This window comes from Procambarus clarkii, chromosome 21 (genome assembly GCF_040958095.1).
Source record: "Procambarus clarkii isolate CNS0578487 chromosome 21, FALCON_Pclarkii_2.0, whole genome shotgun sequence".
Classification (NCBI taxonomy): domain Eukaryota; kingdom Metazoa; phylum Arthropoda; class Malacostraca; order Decapoda; family Cambaridae; genus Procambarus; species Procambarus clarkii.
The window spans coordinates 32,978,051-33,005,590 of NC_091170.1; the positions used below are offsets into that span (position 1 = coordinate 32,978,051).

A 27,540-nucleotide genomic window follows, 5' to 3' on the forward strand; every position below is an offset into this window, starting at 1 on the left:
TACAACTTGTTCAGTATTTTAGTCCTGTGACCCTCAACTGTTCCTGGTATTGGAGTTGACTTTGTTCTGGAATGATTTTTGTCGCTCTCAGATGAACTTTCTCATAAGCAGGATATGTCCTTTTGAGGGCGAGTTCTCCATACTTGGATAGTGGGTACAACAGTCCAAATGAAGGCACACCAGGGACTTCCTTGTACAGTTGAATAGCTACTTTCTTTTTCTTGTAGTCAAAAGTTCGTTTAACTCTTCTTAAGGTTTGATTTTTTTTTATACGGCAGCTTCCACTTGTGAAACTTTCAATGACTGGTAGATCAGAACAAATGGTGGGGACATTTGACAAGCTGCCGGCTTCAACTTTCAATGACTGGTAGATCAGAACAAATGGTGGGGACATTTGACAAGCTGCCGGCTTCAACTTTCAATGACTGGTAGATCAGAACAAATGGCGGGGACATTTGACAAGCTGCCGGCTTCCTGTCATCGTCGAGGCCACTAGTGTGTTAATGGGAATGTACCTGAACTTACCAGTATCTAATATAAATGTATTTCTTATGTCTATAAAGCTATATTAATATTCTTCTGTGCTTGACTGAAGTACAACAAATTCGAGAATTTAGAGGCAATTTTATAACAAATATCCAAGAACTACCCAAATAATTCATTTAAATGTACCTACTACTTACAAATTTTAGCCACGTATTAAAATTTTGCATATCAATCGTGTACACATTGAGTTTGTATTTGCAGTGCCCGCTAATGTAGATCTTGCCTTAATTGGTAAGTAGTTCATTACTGCTGTTATTTTCTTGTACAAAAATAGCAGTTGAGTGTCCAGTTTCTGAATTTATTATGCCTTGAAACCCTTCTACCACTGCCCATTGCGTACGGGATACACAAACTAATTCGAGCCAACGTTTGTTTGATCATAGACGGAGTGCCTATACAGTATATTTATCTAACTCTTATTCGTGTCAAGTGTATGGCTTTTTATTCCTAGCGATCTCATCCCTATAATAATCACACATATATATATATATAATATACATGTTGTCTTTCCTATTTGACTTTATTTCAGGAAAACTGACAAATGTGGCTAAAATTAACAATTTATTTATTTATTTATTTATTTATGCATATACAAGAAGGTACATTGGGAATGTGAGGATACATAATATGGTAATTACAGTCTATTACAGGTAATTACTATGCAATATAGCCAATAAGATAACACACAACATTTATCATGTCACGGTTTCTGCAACTGGTTCATCAACATTTTCAATAACGTGCAATTGTAGAAAACAACAAAAAACAAATGGTATGTGGGCCATTATGTAGTCCGACAAGTACATGAATAATTCAGTGGTGGCGGGCGCTTGGAGGCTCACCCGGGCATGATACCCAAGTCTAGCGACAGTAACTTTCGAATCTATACAACGTTAAAGGAAGATGAGACGTATGAACCGGTGTAGATAACATTAGTGGCACGGTAACCCCATTCATACTATGCACTCCAGAGGTCCAGAAGTGTGAGTGAGTGCCCGCGAGGACTCAGCCTTGAGGTTGTACGGCACGGCACCCTCATTGGCCGCCTCACCTGTGACGTCACTATTTGTACACCTAATGAATGAAATTATAGCGAGGCTCGTCGGCTAGCTCATCAGAGGGTCGCATAGGCTGGGTATGGGGCATATACTAGACAGCGAGTCTCAATGTAATTATAGCGAGATGTCTTATGTTTGTGTGTTGTGAATGCCTATTTGCCAAGATGAATTTACCGATAAGATGGATTAAAAGCGGAAAATACTAAGTATCAGGACGAAGGTAAGGGATTGTGGCATAGTGCTAAAATCTGCCTTACGTAATAAAAGGGAGGTTTCAAGGGAAGAAGCATTGCAATTTAAGTGGTTACTCTCGGCAGGTGCAGGTCGCCAAGTAACAGGTGGTTTAGCCAAGAAGAAATGCTTAATTAAGGCATGTTGAATGTATATGCAGATGTTTACAATTGGACCATATAACTGGTGAATTTGCCAAGTGTGGGGACAGAAGGGCAGACTGAGACGAGATAGGGCCGTGGGAGAGAGACAGAGAGGGCAGGAGGCGTGTTTCTCTGCTCTCTCACAGAAATGTGAAATGCATACAAATTGTTTATATTGGCTAATTACAATCCCGTGAAACTAATTTAGCATCAAGATCAAGAACCATTTCATGAAATTTCCCCGTTAGTTTTGGATATACAAAGAGATCTACGTGAACTCTACATGTGGTCAGAAGACTAGCAAAGGCCTTTTAAATATTTACAAGTGCAAGACCCTGCATGTTGGGCATAACAACCCACGCTACAACTACCAAATTAATAACAATATTACAGCAGATTGATGAAGAAAATGACCTTGGAGTCAAAATCCATCACTCGATGAAAGTTGCACAGCAGGTAGGAACAGCAGTCAAAAAAGCTAATCAAACTCTTGGAATAATCAAGTGTACCTTTGACTTAAAGGAAAAAAGGTAATGATTCAGTTGTATAAATCTGTGGTACACCTTCATTTGGATTACTGTATCCAAGCATGGAGACCACATCTTCAGGACATCACTGCTCTAGAGAAATTACGGGCTATTCATGCCCGGGCCACCTCTAGGGTAGCTTAATCCTCATTAATCAATCTGGAGAAAGTGCAGCACCGGCAACAAAAATCATTCCAGAATTAAGTCAACTCTGGTATCAGGAATGGTCGAGGGCCACAGGGCTAACAACACTGCAAACCAGGCATGAGAGGGCGGACCTCATTGAAACTTAAAATACTGAACAATTTGGAGGATGTTGATATGGAATTTTTTTTCAAAAGATCAGATATAACAACGAGAAGCGGTTTCAAGCTCAACAAGCCACAATGTAGGACTGAGAATAGGAGATGCTTTTTCACTCACAGGGTTATTAACCCATGGAACTGCCTACCCACTGAAGCTGTAAATACCAAAACTGTGTTAAGTTTTAAAGTACAGCTGGAAAAGATCATCAAGGCAAATGGTGGGACCTTCGACAAGCCACCGGCTTCCTGTCCTTGTCGAGGCCACTAGTGTTAGTGGCTCTCAGGTAAATATAATTCTCAAAATTTGAGAAACTGTGAAGGGCATCTCACTCATGATTATTAGCCTGGCACATGAAGGCAATTACTGGTACTGTATAGGTATTTTGTACGTGGTATTTCTTGTGCAGTTTTCAATAGCATGTTCTTGCTAAATGGAAAATTTAATACCACTTTCATATTGAGGTAATGGATAAGACTTAAATATTGACATTCAAATAGGAAGAGTAAACAGGAGTACAAGTATTGCTTGAAATGATTCTGACAAGAATGATGCTCAAATATGTTCATTCATAGAGAGAAAATCTAAGGCTCGGTGCACTTTCCATGGTGGTTACCTTAAGATGGTTCCAAGGACCAGTGTCCCCGTAGCCTGGATACATAAGCAGCAAATTTGATTATCTATGTTGCTTGGGATCCAACCCACAGTACAATGTCACCTTAATATAAAATACATTGAGCTTTAGAAAAAATAAATGATGTTGGGTAAAAGAAGGACAAATATTTCCTTATCACATACAGTACAGTCTAGTCTTAATGCATTTCAAACTACTGATACAGCAGTACAGTACTATAATTTAGGCATGATTTTACTCCCTTAACTCAGAGTAAAATTGTACCTAAATTATAGTACTGTCATTAGTTTGAGATGCACTAAAACTTGACTGCATGTGATAAGGAAATATTTTCCATCTACCTTGTGTAATATGCAACAACTTCAAGCTCAATAAGCCACAATTTTGCATCCAAAAATAGACGATGCTTTTTCACCCAAAGGGTTATAAATCCCCAATGGAATTGCCTACTCACTGAAGCTGTAAATGCCAAGACATTAATGTAGTTCAAAAGGGGGTAGTACCTTTGACAAGCTACAGGCTTCCTGTTCCCATCAAGGCTACTAGAGATGTGGATGCCCTCAGGTAAATTAAGATAATCGTTAATTAGAATCTTGTTCAATAAAATCTATAAACATGAAACCATAAGGAAAAAAAGGACACTGCAGAAGGCCTGTTGGCTCATACAAGGCAGCGCCTATTTATCTGGAACCCTAGTCGGTTTGCAATTTCTCATTTTAGGATAAAGATTTATTATTCTAACCCTGTACAGTATTCACCATTTTTATTAAAGTTCTACTCGGGTTTTGTTAAAATTGCAAATATTGTCTTTAAATTAGTTATGCAGATGACAGGCATTGTCAAAGTATAAATTTTACTAGTTTATAAGTAAACAGTATCGAACCATAAAATTCACCATAATAATAGCTCTATCGATAGAGCTTCAGCTTCACATGCGTGTGGTCTACGGTTCGAATCTCCTAGAGCCCAGGTGAATGGAATGTTTATTTCCACAAAAGTGTGGATGACAATTTATTTGAAGTGGGTGTGGATCACTAATTCCTCTGAGCTTCAGCAAAAGTCATAGAAAGTCAATTCCAGTTTGGCAGGCAGGATGCTGCTTCCAGAATCTCCTTACTAAGTCTACTCAATACCTCGGTTAATAGAGCTTCGGCCTCACACACGTGGGGTACGTGGTTTGAATCTCCTAGAGTCCAGGTGAACGGATGACTTTCAGTAAATTTAAGTTGGATAATAATGTACATTTTAGTGTCATCGGAACGTTTACTGTTGAGTATGGATGACACGTTTTAAGTGTCATCGGAGCACTAAAGTGTTAAATAAATTTTGTTATGCATGGCTTATGTTAGAACTCCATGGTCTAATACAATTATTGTGTACAGTACAACTTTAATATTATTAATTTTGAAAATATCTTGTGCATAATTTTCAGACAATATGGAAAAAGAAAAATGCTGGGAAATGTATCACAGAAAAATGTACCATAAGTTGTTAAGTTAGGATATACCTAGGTATGTCAAAAGATCACGGTGTTAATTGGGATGTTGACTGAAATTCTAATTTTGCTTAATTGTTTCAAGTAGCACCACATAATCAACACCTCAAGACACATTGAAGATTTTTATCCCGGCAAAATCACCAGTGGTGGTAGTGTGATGACAGGGTTTTCCATTGTTGTGGACAGGAAGCTTGCACTGTATTTAAGTTTATTGAAGTCCACCTCTAGGTCAAGGCTATTTGCTGTTCCATCTCTGACAGCAAATAGCAGTGGCTGACACTGCTTGACATAGCTGCTTTCCTTCGCTACAGACATCACCACTACTAAGGTGATAATTCTAGCCACTTGCACTCTGATTAACCTAATTAAGCCTAATGCTGTATATCCCAACTTAACCTACCCTATCCTAGCTTAATATAGTGCATGAACCCCTTGAGATAAAACAAAATGACGTGTTGGGTACTGTATATGGCATGGAAGACCTGTTGTGATTTCATACCACTATTTCAATACTGTACCGATGTTCACTCCATAAAGATAAGTTACTACATTGATAATGACTTCCCATAGTATGTAATCATTTATTATACATTCTTGACCTTAAGATTTATGATTCATTCAATCATTCATCTATTATCATTACCCTTTACCCCCACTTTCATGGGAGCAGGTCATAAGACTGTATAGAAAAATGTAAATCATGGTTTTATATGTTAAGATAATATCAGTCATCAGTTTGACATGTTATTAATGCTGTATAGTATCACAGGGTAAACAAGAGCCACCACACTAGCAGTTGTTAATAGCAGCAGCACCCTAGCATTTCACATGATGATGTACAGAGCTCCTTATAAATTTTCATATACAGTATGTACAAATAATACATTTACACATTCCTTACAAACAGCTTCCGTCCAGCCTAATTTTTTTTTATCATATACCGTGCAATGTTAATTTTCAATTCCTGCTTCCTTATACACTCACCCAACATGTCCATACTTTGCATAAGTGGAATTTTTTTATCTTTGCATCTATTTATTGTACTGCAAGCATAATAGGTTATAGACTGCTTAGAAAGTATCAGAATACTGTACAGTATTTTAATCTTATACTTTGATGAAAACTAATTTGAAATCAATTTTACAGATGGTAGGAAGAGGGTGGTGGTTGCTGGTGTGGACAGTGTATGCTGCTTGGACAGTGTGCTTTGTATGTGGAGGGCTGTCTTGTCAACAGGGTCAGGAGTTTTACGACAGCGAACAGGGCCGGTGTGTGTCATGTACACGTTGCCACGGTTCCCAGGTGGTGGTGGTTCCATGCTACGTGTATCGGGATGCTGTATGTGCCCCTGCTGCTCAGTTCCTTCCTACCTGGTCACGGCTCACTCAACCCCAAGCCCCCATCACCCTCTCCACACCAACCACCATGCAAAACCACACACAAGAAGAACATGGACACGGGAAAAGGATTTCAACATTTTCCAATGATAAGCGAAAGCATTTGAATAACCATAGAAAAACTTCTGGTCATCAGGAAGGAAAATCTGGCACAAATAAGGCACCTTCCAATAAAAGCATGCATAGCAAAAAGAATCACAGAAAATTACATAACCAAAATGGCTCGGAAAAGACCAAAAAAGGGAAATCAAAGCACCACCACCGTCATAGACACAGTGGAGAACGCACTGAGCATAGAGCACAAAATAAATCTCTTATGGTGAACAGAGAGGAAGCTGTAAGTGGTGTCCACATTAGTCAGAAAATTGGTGCTAGTGAATCAGTGAATGAGAACACAAGTGTTCGTGAGTCAGTTAACCACACCAGAGAAAGTGGTGGTGATAGAAAGGAGTCAGTAAAGGACATCAGTGATGGTGCTAATAGTGATAAGGATAAAGACAGTGACTCACATCGGCCAGATACTGCAGACTGGCAAAGAACTATTTTTCTCACAGTTGTCATTGTTATTAGTATATGTGTTGTTGGGCTCACCATCGCTACACTTAGTCATCTAAGAAACATCATCACTAAGCGAAAATTGAGTAAGTACATACTATATACCTTTCGTGTTGCATAGTCTGTGTAGAAAATAGAAAAACTCTGCATGGTTCCATTAATCTGAATCTTGTTTAGGACTGGATTGAATTTTGGTCTTTTTGGTCTCCAGAATTTTTATCCTTAAAAAAAAAGTTATTTTTTGTGCTCTCTTATGACAACCATAGTAGAAAAATTCTTTGTAAATAAGGACAACTGTATACAGTATTAAAATATTCTTGATGAGCATGAAAGTCTAATGGTTGATAATTGATAATTCTGTTCTATTTATCATTGTCTACATTACTTTGGGTGTTATTTTTAGCCTGTCTTATTTCAGGGTGGCTCTCTTGTCTTGAGCCTTCTTGTTCTTGTCTATCATTTTCTTTGTCCTCTCATCTATGGTCCCTTCATTCTTGGTCATCATTTTCTGGCTGCCTTCTTGGTGGCCCTTGATTTTTGTTCTCCAGTTAGTGAGCTTCTTGCTCTTCTTCAGTAATAGGGGTTTTTGCTCTTGTCTTGGGTCTTGGTTCTTGTGGCCTGCAATGTTTTTTCTGGCGACTTTGTTCTACCCCAGTCTTCCTCCATTTCCCAGGGCTTCTAGGGAGGAGCCTGAGTAGGGTCCGTGGGTGCTCTTTAACTTCAGTTGAACTCTGGTGCCCGGTGTGAAGGGTCATCTTTTTCTTTGAGCAGAGGGTTTTATATATTCTATTTCTGTAGATCCCTCTGGTATATCTGTGATGCTATCTCACTGAGATGGCTCCCCTCTACTGGGTCACATCAGTTAAACAAGTTATGTTTAGCCTACTGGGAACCAGAGCCAGAACCTGGTCACCTCAAAAAGGTGCAGAGAGTGAGTGACAATCCGCCACCCCACCGGGAAAGCATCCAAAAAGCCAGTAAAACTTTATGGACAACTGCAAGGGCCATAGAAAATGATGCCTTGAAATTGTTGAACAACTCCACAATGATTCAAATGAAACAATTGATTCACTCAAAAGTAGCTCTAACCCTATAAAGTTAATACCAATAGCTGCCATAAGGCAACCCAGGTCCCAGCTCAGAGCAAATCATTCTGGATCAGGATTAGTTCTGTCGCTGATGTAGATTTGTCCACTTGTGGAGTGCTCTCCGGGCTAGTCTATTGCAGCAGGTCCCACTACTTTAAATTAAGTAATTAAGTGCCAGTGATCCTTCAGACTTTGTCCTATGGGGGCTATTTGCTTGTATGTTGTTTTCTTTTGGTACTTGCTTCACATGCATGCGTTTATATTTTGGCAAGTTTGTGTGGACCTAGCAGTATTTACGCTCCATGTTGCATAAGCTCAGGGTTTCCTTTCCTGGATGCTCTTCTAGCATTGTCCTTCCACTGACGGTTACTTCTCTGGTGTGTTTGGGAGTATGCCCCTGAGGCCTGACCATCTGGCTCCTCATGGATCACAAACCCATGGATGCATTCATATCCACAGTCTGGTTATCTCAGTAATAGTGTTAAATAAACATTCGTCGCAGAGGGTAACTTAAGTGTACTGCATGACAGATTCTTGCTGCAAGGCAATTTAATTTTTCCAGTTGGTTTTAATATTCTGTATTTCATTAGATTATAGTGGATATTTAGGATAATGAAATTTGGATAAACGGAATTGGACTACAATACCGTAATCATAAAGCTTGAACATATATTAACAAAATTATAAGTGGTTAATTTATAACTATTAACTTCAGTCCACAGTTACATACAATACATAGTACTGAATTTCTTATTGGATCTAATGATACTAAATCCATATAGCAAATAACCAATGGGGAAAATTTGCGAGTTTGGAAAATTATGATTATTTTCTAGATCAGTTTCAGTAAGTGAAGGAATTTGATAAATGCTTTAGTGCTATATTACTATTCATCATTCTGTTTGTAGAATTTTACCACCCTCTACTACCCATGTGGTTCAAGAAAATCTTGAGAATTTAATATAGCATGTTTGTAGTTTGTATGTCTAAATTTTTTCCTTTTTGCAGGATGAAAAAATATCCCACGTGAATCATGTAAATTAAAATTTGTTAAAATTATTTTGAAGCAAAATTATTCAGAAATAAATACTGTAACAAATTTTATTTATAGGAATTAATGATATGTAATTTAAACTCGAGGTGTGCAAAATGCTTCAGTTTTACAGAGAAAATTAGGCTAACTTGCTCAAATTTACCATCATATCAGTTGAATACCTTATGACTTAGTTTTGTACCATACTTTATTTCAATACAGAAGAACATTTTAATTCAATAATTATTATTTATTATAGAAAGAGTCAATGATACAGTTGCTGAAGAAAATAATGGAGAGATGAGAGTGATGGAACATCTTTTGCCATCTCATCCTGCTGCACTTACAAGCAGATCAACAGTGACAACTAGGAGAGCTGGTGTTACTTATGTGAGATCTTCTGCCACCACCCCACCTGTCCCACCAGCTTCCACTACCACGGCTGGTGAAGTGGCAGTACTGGACTCTGAACAAATATCTGGTCATGTATACCCACCCATTCCATTCACAATGGATAGACTACTAGGTTAGTAAGACTATGAAGCATTTATATATACAGTACCATTTTCATGGGGTCAATTTTTATGCCAGTATCACCATTGGATGGGTATGTTAATAGTATGGAAAATATTTAATAAATATACAGTGTAGTTTTTATTTGTTTGCACAATCAATAAACATTCGTCGCAGAGGGTAACTTAAGTGTACTGCATGACAGATGCCCGAAACGCTTTGCGTAATAGTGGCTTTAGGCATTGTATGTACTAGCCCTATCTATAAATCCATCACTCTTTGTAAAATCTCTTGTATGTACCTTACCTAAATAAACATTTGATTTGATTTGATTTGAAATTTTGTAGGTTCTTGTAAATTTTTCCTCTTAAGCTTAACCATTTTGTAGGCCATTTTAATATAAACAGTACTGTACCTCATATTACAATGTTATTTATGCAAGACAACAAAACTAATAAATAATACACTACATCTTAGGTTTTCACTCATTAATATTCATCCACCACAAACGTTAGTATATAATTAATTAGGCTCAAAATAATTTTAGCAACATTATTCAAGTGAAAATTATCCTGTCTTAATGCTGATTGATGCAGCAATAAAATCGTGGCAGCTTTTAAATAAAAATAAATTTTAATGTAATACTGTAGTCACAATCTCACTTTCTGAAATTCCCACTGTGAACTGTCCATTTATTAATTTCTGTCCAAACTACATTGGCATAGTCCTCTATCATGCATGATCACCTTCACGACACTGGGCCTGACTTGCTGGTCGGCCTGTACAATGTGTGTGCCCATGGTTATTGAAGATCTGCTCTCACACTGTTGTATTTTACTGAAAATGGGAAACACTCTGCTTCTATGGCTTGAGAAATGCAGGAAAAACTTTGGCCAAATGTTGACAAACAGCAGACTTGACAACATTTTAGCATATCATGAGTTTATAAATGCAAATGGAATCTGGCACACAAAGTAGTTACAAGCAACTAAGAGTCAGCAAAGCCTTTTTTTTTACAATACACTACAGTATTTAAGGCTAAAGATAAAGTCTTTGCTTGTTATGCTCAAAGCGAGAGCTAAATATATAAAAATGTAGGAAAAGGAAGCAGGGAACCAGGCTAAAATTAAATGTTTTAATGATACTGTTTTGTAGTCATATAAAGAATCACAAGATGAAACAAAGAAACCAGTAGATCCAGGAGAAGGCCAAGTACTGTATTTCCTTAAGTAAATACTGTAAACATTAGTACGGACTGTATTTATACAATGATGGATTGCTTATGCAGTAGTCAAAATATATTCGCGTAACATGAAATCAACATGATAAGCATTTATTCAATGTAACATTGTTTGCCCAAAATTGTCACGGGGATAGGCACTTTATAAAGTGCCATAGTATTAAGCATATTATATGGGAAGAAGTGAGTGTGCCGAGGTAGCAGGAGCATAGAAGTACAGTATCTGTCAAAATGTGAGAAGTTTGCAGAATAAATCATTATCTGAAAAATTTAAAATGCTGAAAAATCAAACTTTACTCACTTCAGTTGCATATGTATATGTACACTTAAGGTAAAAATGATGGTACTTCTAGGTACAAGCTGAATTAAGTGAGGCTCACTCCAGCCCATCACCAGGTGTCAGCATATCTCGGGAAATCATCATCCTCAGATTCAACCTGGCTATTTCACCAGCTGTGTCTGGTGCTGCAGGTCACAGTTCAGTTAAGCAACCAAGCGACTCAAGCTGTTGTTTCATATGCAGTAAGGTTATGCATTAAATGGATGCTACTATCACAGTGACACTCGTTTGCATGTCTGGTTATTCTTGCTGACTGATGTTTGTTTTTCCTGCAAGTTAATTGGGTTGTGCCTACAGTATGGTCATTCTTCTTTAAACTTGTTTATGTTCTTTAAACGTCCTTTAACATTACATTATGTAAACATCCTTTACATTTATGATTATGTTCATTCTTCTTGAGTTTGGTCAATACTTTCACAGTTCTGTAGAACTTGGTCTCAGGACAAGGCATTAGTGCTGAGTACACACTTTATTGATACCTGGTTGATGGGGTTCTGGGAGTTCTTTTACTCTCAAAGCCCAGCCCGAGGCTAGGCTTGACTTGCGAGAGTTTGGTCCACTAGGCTGTTGCTTGGAGCGGCCCACAAGCCCACATATCCACCACAGCCTGGTTGGTCTGGCACTCCTTGGAGGAAACAATCTAATTTCCTCTTGAAGATGTCCACGGTTGTTCCGGCAATATTTCTTATGCTCGCTGGGAGAATGTTGACCAGCCGCAGACCTCTGATGTTTATACTGTGTTCTCTTATTGTGTCTATGACATCCCTGCTCTTCACTGGTTCTATTCTATTTTGGGTTACTGATCACAAGTGTGAATACATGACTCATTCAGCTAAAGCTGGTCTCACCTGATAGTGTTGTGTAACTTTCTCAACATTTTCTTAGACACTGGATGCCCTTGCTTTTTCTTGTTTGCGAGTCAACAAGTTGAAGCGAAGTCAGTCAAAAACATGGTTCTTGTGAGCAGGTCCTTTATTCAGGACTGTGGTTTGGGGTTGGGGGTTTCCAGGACTTATTCTAGGTTTCTGCACAGTTTTCTACTCTTCTGTGTTGCCACTGTTCCAGAGTTGTTAACTGCATCAGATCTGTTTTGTTTCATAAAATTGGAATCCATTTGAGCAAATTCCCAATGTCCATAAAATCCATTCAGATTATGTTTATAGTACATGTACATAAAAGTTCAATTATTACTGTATTGATAAACTTGCATCTTTCATTATATCTCATTATCTAGTGAAGAGAAGACAGGATTAGCATGGAATACATATTTTATATGTTGATAGAATGATGTGAAGAAAGTGATTATTTACTTCATGTCTGTTTCAGAACAGCGAAGAGTGTTGGGTCCATCATCATCTGTAGATACAAATCTCTACATTGAAAGCTGGCAACAGCAAGATAATCACCCAGCAGTGCAACACCCACCATCTGCCAGCTCCTTTACTGCTGGTCCCCGAACTTTTCTGAGGGGAACAGTATCTGCTTGTCCAAGCCCAGTGCCAGTTCGTACTTACCGATTGGGACCTGCATCAGCTTCAGCTAGCCCAATCTTCCCTGTCAGAGGATTGGGGCCCACTCGAGGACGCATGCGTGGAACACTTATATCAGCTGCATGTGCCTTGTCTGGTAGCAGTGGTGGTGTAGTAAGTGATTGTACCTCGGTTGCACCCACATAGCAGTCTACAAAGCAGATCAAGAATGGTGAATACCAGTGGGTTTTCCTTACATTGCAGCAATGCCATTCATTGTACAAGTTGTAAAAAGTGATTTACTTAATCTTGTGATGTTGAGACCACAGAAGTGATCAGGTCTCACTTGAGACAGCTATTAGTCATCAAAATTATGCCTTAAAATAAGTTTTTGTGGAAATTGAAATGTGTGACAGCTTATCATGTGAGCTATGTTGCATCCAGTTTTCATTGCAGCTCATCTACATAAGAGGCTTATCCACTTAATTCTAAGCAGCTCATTGTGGCAGCTTACCTTGTATGATAGCTTCATCTTTTGTTCATAGACTTTTGCTCAGAATATTCCCATGACTTCTTGGTGGAGAACATTACACCTCATGAAAAATATTTAGTAAAATAATATTTTAATTACAATATAGCAATACTATGTATTGAATCAAAATTGTTTAAGAGTCATCCCATGAGCGGGTATAATATGCCACAGGCATTCAAGAAGTGATCAGGATTTCTTAAAGTAGCTTTGTAGACCCCAAGCGGTGCTCTGGCACTTGAATATTACAAAGTAATTGGGCACATGTTGATGTGTACTGTACTGTACATAATATGTATACTGTATTTATATGAGACCTGTAAATAGACAATATATTTGTGTGACAGTGTTTTGATAGTACTGTACTGTAATTGGCATGTGTGTGTGTGTGTGGCTGTAAAAATTTGTGTACAGTACTCCAATATTGTCAAGTTGTAGATACGAGTACACCATGGCTCAAGTTTGTGTGCGTTTCTTACTGCTCAAGAGTTGTATTCTGGGTATTACTTTATTAAAAAAAAAGTTTTGCCCTAGTGTTCTCGGTTTACAAATGAATATTGCATTACATCGCATGGAATGTGTGTAATTTTCCAGTAATTTGGGAGAAATGACTTGCAAATGATTTAAAAAAAAAGTGCTATATTGGGTCTGCTCAGCTCTTCAGTGCCAATTGTGCCATACTGTGTGATAATTGTACTTAGCTCGAGGACACATTTTTTTATTGTAACATGAGTATTTCTTCATAGGAACAATTAGCTATGGCAAAAAAAAATTAATTACTAATTACACATGAGCATCTTAATTTGAATAAAGTGCAAATGTGTTCTATGTTGTGTAAATGTTTTCTTTATATACATATCATCCATATCCAATATTAAACAAAATTTAGGATGTAAAGTGTATTTTTATTTTTGTAGGTTCAGTCTTGTGTCATGTTACTTGGTCAAAAAAGTATTAAATGCTTTATCATTACCATATCCCAAGGAATGGGATCTTAGCAGAATCTCTTTTTTTTTTTTTTCCCCCCAGACAGATCTGTCCCAAGTTTCCTCAAATTCTTCCTTTTGATGTTATGATGACAAATTCTGTTTCACATCTTACTACTTTTAGCATTCTTATGTTGGCAAATATCTTCATATTTACTTTGTTAATACCTAAGGTCTTAAACTGCCAGTATGTTTGATGCCTTCTCAGTCAAGATATGGGCATCATATTTTCCTGGTCTGCTTGCCTACAACCTCTAAATGAATATTTCTGTTTGAAAGTACCTTTACACATTCAAGTTTTGAAAGTTAAACATTAGATTTAAACTATTTATTTATAAATTTACATTTTGCTGTGTTGTAACATCATTGAATTTACCAATGCTTTTGAGTATAAAAAACAAGATGTGTATAAGGAAATGCAAGATTAGAAAGCCAGATAAAATAATAGGATTTATTTATCTTATATGAATGTATTCACTTCAAAAGGCATTACAGCATTTTAAAATGTATTGGCAAGTACTGTTTTGGCTGATTCATACTTAAAGGAAACATAAATGGGAGAAAAGGTTTTCTTTAAAATTTAGGCATGTAATGTTATAGATTTTTTAATTTTGTCTATATTAAGAGGAAGCTTTTTAAGAAAGATTTATATTTGAAGTAATACCCGCCATTTAAGTTGCTTTTGAATTCAAAAATTTTGCTGTTTATTGTTAAAAAAAAATCCAAAACTGTATAGCTATGAATGGTAAACCTGCAGTAATTAAATTAACTTGTGGGCATAGGTATTTCAGTTTACATATGCAGTATACAGTAATTATTTTTGAAGTCATATCTCTTCAAGTTCTGATACAGTATGACATAACTGATGAAATATTTTGGTTAATATTGTATATCACATTGTATTGATGATAATTTACTCATCGGTTGTAATCAAATAATGACACATTAAGATTTGCCACACGATGTTACAATCCCTAGTCACATGTACCTCTAGCAGTAGCACTGAGTATTGTAGTAAAGATTTATTTATAACTTCGCCCAATTGGCGTTTCATGTACAATGTAGCATTTTCACTCCTTTTTCTGTAAGATCCACACATACATTCCAAATTAGGTTTGCCTCTCGACAGTTGGTCAGCTTTACAATCATTATACGTTTATATATCATTTATCATTATTCTATTTTAGATCATCACTGCATTTAGGTCGTAACAAAAATACTAAAAATCTTACCAGCAGGAATAATGACTACTCTAAGGTTTGGGAGCGGCCAGGTTGTCAGATGGTAAAATATTAGATTTGTCATTTTTGTGTCATTCCAAGGGATCATATATAATAATGCAAGTTTTGTGTAGTTCCAAGGGAACTTGTACAATAATGCAAATTTTGACAAAATGGTTAAGAGGCTATAACTACCTGTTTAAAAAAATTATTTGTCAAGTGTTTTGCAAGTTTCAAAACACATGTTCAAGACTTTCAAAGTACCTTTGTGTATTTTATATGCCAATATCCACGGTGACAACAAAGATAAATACACAGTTTCAGTTTAAAAAAAAAAGTATGTAAAATATCAAAGGTACAAAATATCAATATAACTGCTCATTAATAAATGAATGATATGCATTGTATGCATGTGTAGATGTCTGGGTGAATTGTATATACACTACATATACATGATGTACGAATGCCTCTGTTACTTATTGGAACTTTTTATAAAGTACAGAATGTGGACTGTATTTGATTTGTGCATGTACCAATTTACTGCACAACTAAGTAATCAGTTTAATAAAATATATGAACAGTTCTAAGAGTGTGTATTTGAATATGAGAGAGAGGTGCACGCTCGCTAAATGTGTTCATAAGTTTTTTTCAGCATTGAGAGCAATACAAATGATTTCAAGTAAATGTACAGTATACTTATCTGTGTCTAGAGTGATGATGCTACCTTTACATGGAAAGTCACTACAGTTTTTCAGACATTATATTTTAGAAATATAATTTGATAATCCTGCATTTATATTTGTTAGCTTTGTTCCTTTTGAAATGTATATAAATTTTCATGCAAAATTATTTTAAAATATAATTTTTATTGAGAATGTTGCAAATTCCTATCCACATAAATGTGGATAAAAACAGGTCAAGGAATAGAAAGATACTGTAATTTGAGAATCATTTGATAAAGCTCAAGATAACTCATGCGCAGTCTTAAAACGGAGGCTAATCCTGAAACAATTCATGTTCTGGTCAGTACGTTTTGTTTTTCTACCAAACATTCTTTATGTATTTGTCGTTACCTCTTGTTCTTCAACCAGACATTGTCCTCCTTGTACTTGTCAGCATTTCTTCTTCCTCTCCTTCAACCTGACATTCTTTATGCACTTATCACTATCTTTTTTTCTAGTTTGAAATTATTCTTTGTATACTAGTCAATATCTTTTGTACTTCAGCCTGGCTACATGTTTATACTGCAGTCCAATGAGATGCATAAGAGTGAGATGCGTGTTTAGGTACTGTAGGAAAATATATATATACTGTATATAGTACATGTCTGGGTGGTATTGTAAGATGGCATTCAACTGTTTAGAAATTTAGATGTATGAAAGTTAAGCGTGTTTTAAAAGTAGCAGAGTGGGGCCGTAAAAGATACGAGTGAAATAAACCTCATATACAAATCATTTCAGTTATTTATGTGCAGTTTTATAAAAGAATGTATTGGATCTGTTTGATGAAATAATACATATTATTTTCAGCAATATTTTTGTGCAATGTTTTTTATATTTAAGTATAAAAACGTTGGAAGCCCAACAGTCAAAAAATTACAACAAAGTTTATAATAAAAATAAAAGGGACAAGCTCAGATTAGTTTTTCTAACCAATGTTTTGTTAGTAAGGTACAGTAATACAGTACTGTATTGTTAAGAGGCAAGTTATATTATACTCTAATAAATAAACTACAATCCTGTAACCGGTAAGTCTAACAATACATTAATCAGTAAGTCATTCACACTGGATCAGCCGATTTGTGATTGATTTTTTTTTTTTGTGCCACTTCAAGCAAGAGCTTTACAGTTTACATTATTGTCAGATTAATGTTATAACATTTGTGGTCAGATGAATGTTGCAAGGTTTCTATGGCAATTCTTGAATCTTTATGTATGTGTTGTCATGTACCAAAGCCTTTTGGATGGCTAGCATTTTTGTGAAGTTGAGCACCCATTTAAGAGTCTCCAACTATAGAATTTCCTTCCTTAACCTCAGATTCCGATTCTTGTCTGCAAATCTACTGAGCTGTCTGATGCCACGTTTGCTTCTATATTCATCTGTGCAACGATTCACATAGGAAAGCTCTAGCTGAACACTGGGGGGGGGGGGAGGGGGTGTGCTGGCTGAACATTTAGGGGAAGGAGGTACTGGTTGAATACTGTGGGGGAAGGGAAGCTGTACCCGAACACTTGTTGATGTGGCTGAACACCGGTGATTCTGGCTGAACACTTACCTGGAGTGGGCCCTGAGAGTTATTCCAGTCCCCCAAGCCCGACCTAGGAGCTTTGGTTAAACATTTAGGGCTTTGTGTTTTGTTTTGTTGCATTGAATAGGTTCTCCCTTGTTCAGTAGCCATAGAAAACGGACGAGGGAAATGAGTAGCCCCACATTCTCTAGACCTTTTGCTATTAAAATAATTACAACCTCAGTCCCAACAATGCACTAACCCTGGGGGTTCTTGAACACTGGGCACTTTGACACAACGCAGAGGCCTCTGGCTGAACAGGGGAGGGGTTAGCATGGCTCCATTGGAACCCCTAGCCTAGTGATTCTAGAAGAGCTATATGGGTTCCGGCAGGATCCTGGGGACTCCGGCTATTCATTATGGCTTTGTTTTCAAACCGTTCTCCTATTTGGTCGTCACATTTTGACGTATACTTTACCCGAGGACAAAAACTGTCGTACTAGAAAATGGTCAAATGCATCAAAATGCAATGTACTATTAGGAGGACGAGTTGGGGGACATGAAGCCTGTTAGGCTTATTTTGGTCTCTAGTCAAGAACAACAACGCGGTCACCCATCCAATTAATGTCTGGACCCAATAATGTTCAACAGTGATTTGCACGTCAATTGGTGCTGCACACTCCAATCTCAATTTTCCAATCCTGATGTACAGTATCCTGAATGATTCCTGGTTAGGAATACTTAAAGCTGGTCTTATGTTTGCAAAATGTTGCAAACACCACTGTCATTATCATCTTGTTCATCAAATGAGATCTTCAAGTTCATCAAGTATTATTATCTTCAAGTGAGATCAAACCCAGTTGGTTATGCAAGTCAGCTGTCTCCTCCTCAGCTGGTACGACGTTATTGGCCTCCTTCACCTATTCTTATTATTACACATTTATTGGAGTGAAATTATTCTTGTACCTTGTCTTCATTATTAGTAAATATATAAACAAAATATTACAAGAAACAGATAAATAAGGTTGGATTTAGGAAAGACATAAGTAATTTCTGGTTTGGAAACAGGGTTGTTGATTTATGGAACAAATTACCAGGTAACATAAGAGTTGTGGGATCCTTTGATTGTTTCAAGCATAGTGTATATATGTATGTATGAGTTTGGGTAGATATAAATAGGAGCTGCCATGTGCGGGCCAATAGACCTTCTGCAGTTTAATTAAGTTCTTATATATACTGCTTCAACCCTGCTCCTGTGCCAGGTAAGTCCACCACGGGCTCACCATAGCCCGTGCTACTTGGAACTTGTTCCGAGCAGCTGAATCTATAACAACAACTGCTTCAAATCAAATGTTTATTCAGGTAAAAATACAGACAGTTGATTTACAAGCATAATGTTGGAGTTATAGATAGAGCAAGTACATAAAATACCTAAAGCCACTAATACGCCCAGCGTTTCAGTTGCGTATGTGGCATGTAAATGAGCATGCGTATCACTGCACGTCACGGTTGCATGTGTGTTGGATACATGTTACGAGTGCATGCGTGCAATAAATAATAACCCACCGAAGCGCATGCGTGTCAATATATATATATATATACACACGCGAGTAAGCTGACGGTGGTCAGCACCACCAATCCCTCGCAGACATCGACAATTCGTTCCTCAATCACGGCAACGCCACGGTAAACTGTTTTCACTTATTTGACTGCCAGACCTACGGTCTTAAATCGGCCTGTTCTCCTAAGATTTCCCAAACGTTAAGAAACTGTTTTACTACAGTGCCTTATCCTAACCTACCAAAGGACCCAAAACGGAACAATATGTTGACCAGATCACACACTAGAAGGTGAAGGGACGACGACGTTTCGGTCCGTCCTGGACCATTCTCAATCGACTTGAGAATGGTCCAGGACGGAACCGAAACGTCGTCGTCCCCTCACCTAGGTGTGGTCTGGTCAACATGCTTTAACCACGTTATTGTGACTCATCGACTGCATCCCAAATCCTTATTCCGATCCCTTCCAAGTGCTATATAGACGTAATGACTTAATTTGAAATTAGTAGATACATTATAGCAAAATTTTAGGATTATCGACAGGTACATTGAGGCATAATTTGAGGATTGTTTCTTGGTACATTATATCTCCTCATCCCAGTCACTTCGCCTCCCTTCATAACACGTAATCGCCAACAGAACCGAAACACCTAACCTACACCTAAGTAGCACATAAAACTTTAATGTATTATAATATTAATATACAAATGAGAAACCGATTTTTAATACACTATACCTTACAATTTATGACCACCTTGGAAGAAAGCCGCAGCTTTAACGAGCCTGGCCTGAGGATCTACAGGTTTAAACTCAGCCAATCCTCATTAACAAAGGGCAAAGGCTAGCTAATCCAACCGCCAAACATCCCTGTTTATGTAACTTCTTCAGTTCGTTCGAGGTGCAGCCAACACGTACCCCAGACGCATTCATAAATTTTAACATACTATTTATTAAAAAAATGGGTTGTTAGGTTAGGTGTTTAGGTTGTTGGCGATTATCTGTATTTTAAGTACGTGGGTGAAGCGTTTATAGCGTTACGGTTTGAACAGAGGTCGTCGGCAAAGCACTGTTCTAAAAAAAGTTAGAACGTCATCAGTCGAGTTATGCGTAAACCGATTTTCATTCATAAACCACCCCGTCCTCCAAACAAAGACACAAAAGTGATTCCGTGGACCCGGCAACCCCCCTGTTATGAATGAAACAACCCGTCCTCGACTCAAGTTCATTACATCCAGCGGTCAACCCCACAGACAAATTTGTACATGCTGTTCATTCAAAGCGGGAATTTTCGCAAACAAATTTATATTATAATATATTAACAAATTGTGCTATAGGCATAAGTTAGGTTAGGTGTTTAGGTTCTGTAGGCGATTATTTGTATTTGTAAAACGTGGGTGAAGCATTTATAGCGTTGTGGTTCGAACAAAATTCGTCAGTGAAGCACTTGTTCCGGAAGTGTTCGAAAGAACATTTTCAAACAGAACAGAACCTAAACACCTAACCTATATATGCACAATATGCTAATATATTATAATGTTAGTTTATATTTGAGAAAATTCCTGTTTAGAATGAACAGCATGTTAAAACTGTTGAATGCGTCTGAGGGGTTGACCGTTGGATGGAATGGACTTGAGTCGAGGACGGGTTGAAATGCTTCACCCACGTATTACGAATACAAATAATCGGCAACAGAACCTAAACACCTAACCTAACCAGTGCCTAAATATGCACAATATGGTAATATATAATATTAATTTATATTTGAGAAAGGGCTCAACGGGCTTACCATAGCCCGTGCTACTTGGAACTTTTTGTTCCAAGTAGCGAATCTTAAAACAACAACAATTTGAGAAAGGTTCTGTTTTGAACAGAATGTTATATTTATGAGTGCGTCTTTGGGGTGGCCGCTGGACAGAATAGACTTGATCGGAGGACGGGTTTTCAAATACAAATAATCGCCAACAGATCCTGACGAATTGGAACCTGACCTAACCTAACCTACGCCAAACTATATATAGCATTTTTATGTATAATATTAATTTATACATGAGAATAAACCAATTTTTAATACAGAGTATGTTAAAATGGATGAATGCGTCAGGGGAGGATGGCCGCTGCTTTAAACAGCCTCATATGAGGACGGGTTGCATAAGAAGGTATTGAGAAGTGGACTTGGTTGACAGATGCGGGTGTACACGATGGTGTTTGTGTCTGTGGTGTTTATGACATGTGGTGGTCGTGTAGTGGAGTACCAATTGCTGAGCATGGACGCTCAGATCCCTCTCTACTGTATCTCGACTACTCTACATGTCATGTCCACTTGTCAGGTAATGTCTCCTCCTTGGTCTTCACCTCTCGCTATGAAATATAACAATTACCCAGAAAGGATATTTTGTCATTTCCTTAACTGACATGAATGACTTATAATTTGCGAAATGTTTTCCAGTTAATTAGATTAAACATATTCTGCACAATAAGGATAATGCACAGGAAAATAAATTATACAGATGAGTTATAGTATGATGAAGCATCTGAACCCAGTTTGTACTGCGTTGTCCAGTGCGCCATGAAGGCCAGCATGGCGGGTGTGGCCACCTTTGGAATCCAAGCCTCTAGTAACGTGGGCGGGCTGGTGAAGTGTGCCCTCGCTCACAGTAACTGCACGACAACTACACTTCTCATCGCCAATAACTCCGCCCACACAGTCTGGACAGCTCGGGTAAGTCTACCTTATCAGAGACAACGACGATCCTTGTTTTTCCCAGAGCAATGATGGTTGATACCCAGTGATACAACTAATTTGTCACTTATTCCGGAAACGGTGGTGTTAGTACGTTAAATTTGTCTTTATACCATGGAACCATTTTCTTCTCTTCCCTTTGCAAATTTCTCATCACAATAACTAGCTTTATTTGGTATATTATTCTGGATAACAGTACATGGTATTAAACTTATTTCAGGTTTAGTAAAATGTACATATTTTAATTTCAACTTGTCCTCAGGGTATATACCTTCGTGGTAATCACTTCAAAACACCATGTAAGTAGTACTTTTATATACTTCCTATCATTGGTTAGGGTAGATACGGTTTTGTTATTAGGTTACGTTAACAAAGTGTATCGCATACTGGAATGTGAAATTCTAGCTTTCTTGGGTATCCTCTAGAAATTTACATTAAAGAAAACCTTAACCTTAACGCTTATAGAAGAAAACGAGCCCAGGATTTTAAAGCCTTGATGCTTATTAAAATACAGCTATAACCTGAGCATAATCTAGGACAAAGGTTCACTTGCCAGTTTACCGATAGAACATTACTGAAACCTTAATAAGCCTTCAGAGGATCATAAATATCTAAATCAAAGAGGTCAGGATCCCACCACTCGGAACGCTGTTTGGACACAAGATAAACCAACCTCATTGTCTAAAGGTTCTGTATTCGGCGCAAAGTAGCGTGAACGATACGTAGTGATGTTTCGTTCAGTGTTCGTTGGAATTTTGCTGAAATACAGGAAATGGAATTGCTAAACCAAACTTCAATCCAACATTATCTAGCCTAATCTTAATGTAATCTAACCAACCCCATCCTGTCTTCACCTAGCCTCTCTCTTTCAGCTCCCAGACGAGACAGCCAGCAATACAACCACCCCAGCATCAACCACCATTTTAGTAACTCCAGCAATAACCACCACCATTGGAATGTCTGCTTCTACCACAGTCATCACCAGTCCAGCTGCTGCTGTGAATACATCAACCACACTCCTTGCTATTAACACCACAGCCTCGGGTACAACCGCTCTTTCAACAACGACCGCTGCTCCCACATCCACTGCAGGTGAGGCTACGATCGGATAACAAATTATTATAATTTAATGATAGTGTTAATACTGTTATCTGTTTAAGGTTGATTTATTATCTATATAAGCATATCTGCATAGGTATATTTGTTTATGTACTGTTGTTAAGGTGCTTTTTACTTTCATATATTTTGACTAGAGAACAAAAGTTAAAACGGAATTAGATCAGACTGATCGCCATTATAGACGACAGTTTAATAAAAATACTTCATAGGCTTCAGCATAATGATATTACAGTTTACATCTGCGCCTTAGTGAAATACGTAGTACGTATAGGGCTAAATAAAATGTTACAATATAGGTTTTGTAAATATTAAATCATGTTAAAGAAATACAATCTATACTGCACAATATATATTTTACAAGGTTGGCCCTTGTAACAATATATTAAAATATTAACCAACAACGCATTTTGTGCCCTGCTCTTTTTAGGCAAACTTTCCTGTCCTGTCTAAATCACGAAATAAACAAGCGTATCAAGTTATTTATCAAAGGGAGCTTTTATACAAAAACCTGACTCGGTGAAACGCTATGCGCTTTATAGTGGTTTGACGAGATTGTACCTATCTAATGTACCACGTGTACCAATACTTGTACAAACCTTTATGCTTTGTAATTAAATATATAAATGGCAATGTGTGGTGAGCTTCGGTGCTGGCATCAGTGTGTCAACACACCAAGGGAGTCCAGAACCCTCATTTTGCCTGGTTTGGTCAACACATTTTCACAAGTTGTCTTGACAACAGTTTGTTATGACTTTTCCAGTTACAAAAAGGCAAGTGTGTTGAATTATTATATGTCATGCTTCTGCTATCGTGATTGTGTTAAATGACGAGTTTCGGAGTAGTTCTTGCACAAAGATTAAATCGATTTTTATTGAGTACAATGGAAATAGCGCATATATGTATGTTCAACGAGACCAGGATAAATGTTTCAGCAGAAGTAGTTTTTATTTTTTTGTTAGTCAAATCTAGCGTCAACATAGTGAGGCAAATACTTGGAACGAACCTATACAAGAAACGACATTGTTGATAAAGCTTATGTCTGCTTGCTGCCCTCACATGTCTGACAACTATATTTATGGACATTTGCTATATTTTTTACCAAGAGATTTGGAGATCACAAAGAAAATTGGAAAGGAATGCCTTAGTAAAGAATATTATCATTATCAAGGCAGGGGACGTGGCTGCGAGTCCTCTGGTTATACGAGACCTTGGAACTTTAACACACTTTGCTGATAACTCTTAGTATTCGAAACTTAAATATTCAGTCAAACATCGGCATTGATACACTGAGAGGCCAATTCCCACCACTGAGACACTAACACGTCCTTAACCATACCACTTTGCCACGAGGTGCATTTATGGTCAAAGTACATTCACCACTGGATCACGGACATTTATAACACCTATTCCTGCCACTGGACCACTGATAGAGGGACCACACTAGACACAAAACAGCAGCGAGCGAATCCAACAATTTGGAGGGTAACCTGACCGGGAACATTCATCACTCTTGTCGTTCCGACATTTTGTGACCACAGGTACAAGCCCTACATGACACCTCTGATTTATTTTATTTGTGCCAGATATGAAGTAAAACTAATCGTATCCTACAGCAGATTAATTTGTTTACTCTAGTTTTTGTGTGTGAATGCGTGCTTCTGCTATTTTGTCGCGCCTTTCAACCTTGAGTTAATTGCGTTCCTGTTTTTTCTTACGGCCTGTGAGTGAAGTGTGCCTACTATGTATATATATTTTATTTTGTGTTGAGAGGGAAATGTGTGTGCTTAGGGGCACCCACCTCTCCCCATACTCTTTGGATGGAGGGAATGGGCGCCTCTGAAGCTATATAAAATCCTACAACCCCCGAAGTGGCTTACAGGGAGGGGGGAGGAAGGAGGGGGGGGGGGGGGGGTGGAGATTACGGGCTGCCTATATCCCGTGCTACATTTATATTTCGTTCTGAGTAGGTAAATCTAAAACAACTATAACCCTAAGTGACAAGGGAAGGAAGTAAACCAAAATATATATTAACGAAATTATGTTTATATTCTGAATCGGCATATGAATACAATAAACATATGCACGTGTTTATTCTTTTTTTTTCTTTTAGCATATACTGTATTCGTAATTTTAAAAATATGATTAATATTTCAACGAATATCTGAAAAGTTTAGCATGACCTTTAAGCACTTTAATCTGCATTTTAAATACATAAAATAATTTAAATACTTTTATATTCATTAAAAACATTTAAAAATCGAGGCAATTTAAAGGAGTAGAGATTTTAGTACAATAATGTAAACATGATTCTATCCCCTGCACAGGCGGCACCTGTCATCAAGTTAATGAGGCTTGTACCACAGTGGGCGCCACCTTCATTCACCCTACTGACTGTGCCAAGTGAGTGACTGGGTGTTAGTGAAGGATTTATGTTTACTGAGACAAGAAAAATACATCTCAAAGGAATAGAGTAGCTTAGGCTATTTCTAGCCCCCCCCCAATTGAGGGATGATATACGTTCAACTGAACATACATAGAATGATAAAATTAACCCTAGGAATTATAAACTTCCCATATAAAGAGAAATTAATATAATCTACATTTTCTAGAAAGGTGGAGTGAAGGGGTAGCATGATAGAAGAATCATAGGAATTTAAGTTTAATAGAAGACATTATTAAGGTGTTAAATTTTCAGTACTAAATGGAACAAGAAACAATGGATACAAGTTGGATAAATTTTGATTTGGGAAAGACCTGGATAAATTCTGGGTTGGAAATAGTTGATTTATGGACAAATTACCGGGTACATAATAAACGTGGGATAGCTTCAAGCGAAGGTTAGACAAGTATGTCACCGGACGCTTCTTCTATATTGCAACTGGACATTTGAGAATGGCTGCTATATTATATAACATTTAAATGGTTTAGACGCACACAACCTCGCTACAAGATTTCATAAAAAATATGTGCATATGTCGCGCAACAGTTCATGCCAAATAGTTTTAGCAGGTCTGGTGGTTTCTTTGACAATTATTTATACTCGTGTCTAGCTGTGTGTTGTCGGCAGGTACCTGGAGTGCTCAGTTACATACGTACTGCTGGCGAGAGACTGTGGTACTGGTACCCACTGGAAGCAGTCGCAGGGCATCTGTGGCTTCATCACTACGCCAGAAGAACAATGCACATGTTAATAGTTGAATTAGGTAACTCAACACCCCAGCATCTGTCAATACCCCATCACCCTACCAACGTTCCATTAGGATTTTGAGCTTGGGTAATGATAAAGCCATCAGATATTAGGTGGGCGATTTTTAAATTCCAAAATCTGCCGAGAAAACGTTCAATGTATAAATGTATTGGAATTTGACAAACGGGATACTTGGATTCACATCTAAAAGCGTTTCCCATAAGCCATCTAGCCAAGGGATATACACCGAGTTACTTTAGTCTTTAACTATGTTTATGACTAAGGTATTATTGCTGGCGAGCATAGTGGTGGTCTTAATAATCCTCCCGCGGTTGATAGACCTGTAGGCTAGCACCAAACTAAACATCTAACTAATCTATATCTATGAGAGAATGTTCGAGGTTGGGGACAAGGTAGCTACGGTTAACCTCACGTAACTTTCCATGGTAAATTGTGATTGTATGGCAAGTATCAGTAGTTGGGGGTCGACCCCCATGCCTGTCTTCAAGTAGGATTGGTTCCTGTTGCGATAACCAATGAGTCCTATGAAGTATGAAATGTGGGTTTGATTGTCCATAGATTGTTTTCCAACTAAATTCTCTGCAGTTATCACTTCATATAGTCTAGGGTAGCTGCACTACTGCAGATGTACCTCATATCTTAATAAAAAAAAAAAAAAATGCAGTTATCACTGGGAGAGAGAATTGAAGAGATAGATATTTATGGCAGGTGGCTGCAGGAAATGAATCCCTCAATGGCGAACATTCCAATTGTAAACTATGTGAACTAGAGCTGGGACATACTCTCTAACACTTATATCTGCGATTGCCCTGTTAACAATGATTTCAAACCAAATGGTATGAGGAACTTTGAGCTGTGTAACTACATCATGCACTCACGAACACTGGAAGATATTCTTGTGCTCTACCAAGAGTTTGGTAGGGCAGGCTAATAGATTAGACTCACAGTTCATGTTCACTGCAGATTCCATGTATGACTAAGCATCTTGTGAGATTGGGATATTAGATCAGCTCATAGCTAGTTTATGATCTACACTGTAAACCTTCGAATAGAATTGGGTTGCAGCACATTACCGTGTATACCCAAGATTATTAATTCAAAAATTAGATAGTGTATACTATTATAGATTGGGTTGCTTAAGTATTGTATGTGTGATGATTAAAGTGGGTTGCATATATATATATATACTGTACTAGTGCACTGTATAGTGTTCCTAATGTTACTTGTTCATTGTACTCATTGATGTATGGGGAAACAGATGCGACAATGGCGGGCGTGATGCCGCCTAGTGGCCGGCGTTCAGGACCGGTGTCCACCTAGGCATTGTCGTCTTTGGTTCCTTAAATTATGGGTTGTAATGATTTAATTGTCACGTTT

The 27,540-nt window shown here is 37.7% G+C and overlaps 2 protein-coding genes across 2 annotated transcripts; both read left to right on the plus strand.

Moving 5' to 3' along the window:
- The first annotated feature begins 1,577 nt into the window (after positions 1-1,577).
- On the plus strand, positions 1,578-16,946 carry wgn (Tumor necrosis factor receptor superfamily member wengen). Its single transcript, XM_045746373.2, has 4 exons — positions 1,578-1,824; positions 6,087-6,978; positions 9,273-9,539; positions 12,433-16,946. The coding sequence occupies exons 2-4, from the start codon at positions 6,087-6,089 to the stop codon at positions 12,780-12,782; spliced, it is 1,509 nt and encodes a 502-aa protein (XP_045602329.1). The 5' UTR covers positions 1,578-1,824; the 3' UTR covers positions 12,783-16,946.
- A 3,942-nt stretch (positions 16,947-20,888) lies between these two features.
- On the plus strand, positions 20,889-26,751 carry LOC123760825 (uncharacterized). Its single transcript, XM_045746610.2, has 5 exons — positions 20,889-21,423; positions 21,657-21,815; positions 22,709-22,928; positions 25,280-25,355; positions 26,023-26,751. The coding sequence occupies exons 1-5, from the start codon at positions 21,280-21,282 to the stop codon at positions 26,144-26,146; spliced, it is 723 nt and encodes a 240-aa protein (XP_045602566.2). The 5' UTR covers positions 20,889-21,279; the 3' UTR covers positions 26,147-26,751.
- Positions 26,752-27,540: the final 789 nt, after the last annotated feature.

Coding starts and splice junctions, on each gene's coding strand:
- wgn (XM_045746373.2), top strand. CDS start 6,087: ATGGTAGGAAGAGGGTGGTGGTTGCTGGTGTGGACAGTGTATGCTGCT. Junction 6,979..9,272: donor CATCACTAAGCGAAAATTGA/GTAAGTACATAC, acceptor TATTTATTATAG/AAAGAGTCAATGATACAGTT. Junction 9,540..12,432: donor CACAATGGATAGACTACTAG/GTTAGTAAGACT, acceptor TGTCTGTTTCAG/AACAGCGAAGAGTGTTGGGT.
- LOC123760825 (XM_045746610.2), top strand. CDS start 21,280: ATGCGGGTGTACACGATGGTGTTTGTGTCTGTGGTGTTTATGACATGT. Junction 21,424..21,656: donor ATGTCATGTCCACTTGTCAG/GTAATGTCTCCT, acceptor TGCGTTGTCCAG/TGCGCCATGAAGGCCAGCAT. Junction 22,929..25,279: donor TGCTCCCACATCCACTGCAG/GTGAGGCTACGA, acceptor TCCCCTGCACAG/GCGGCACCTGTCATCAAGTT.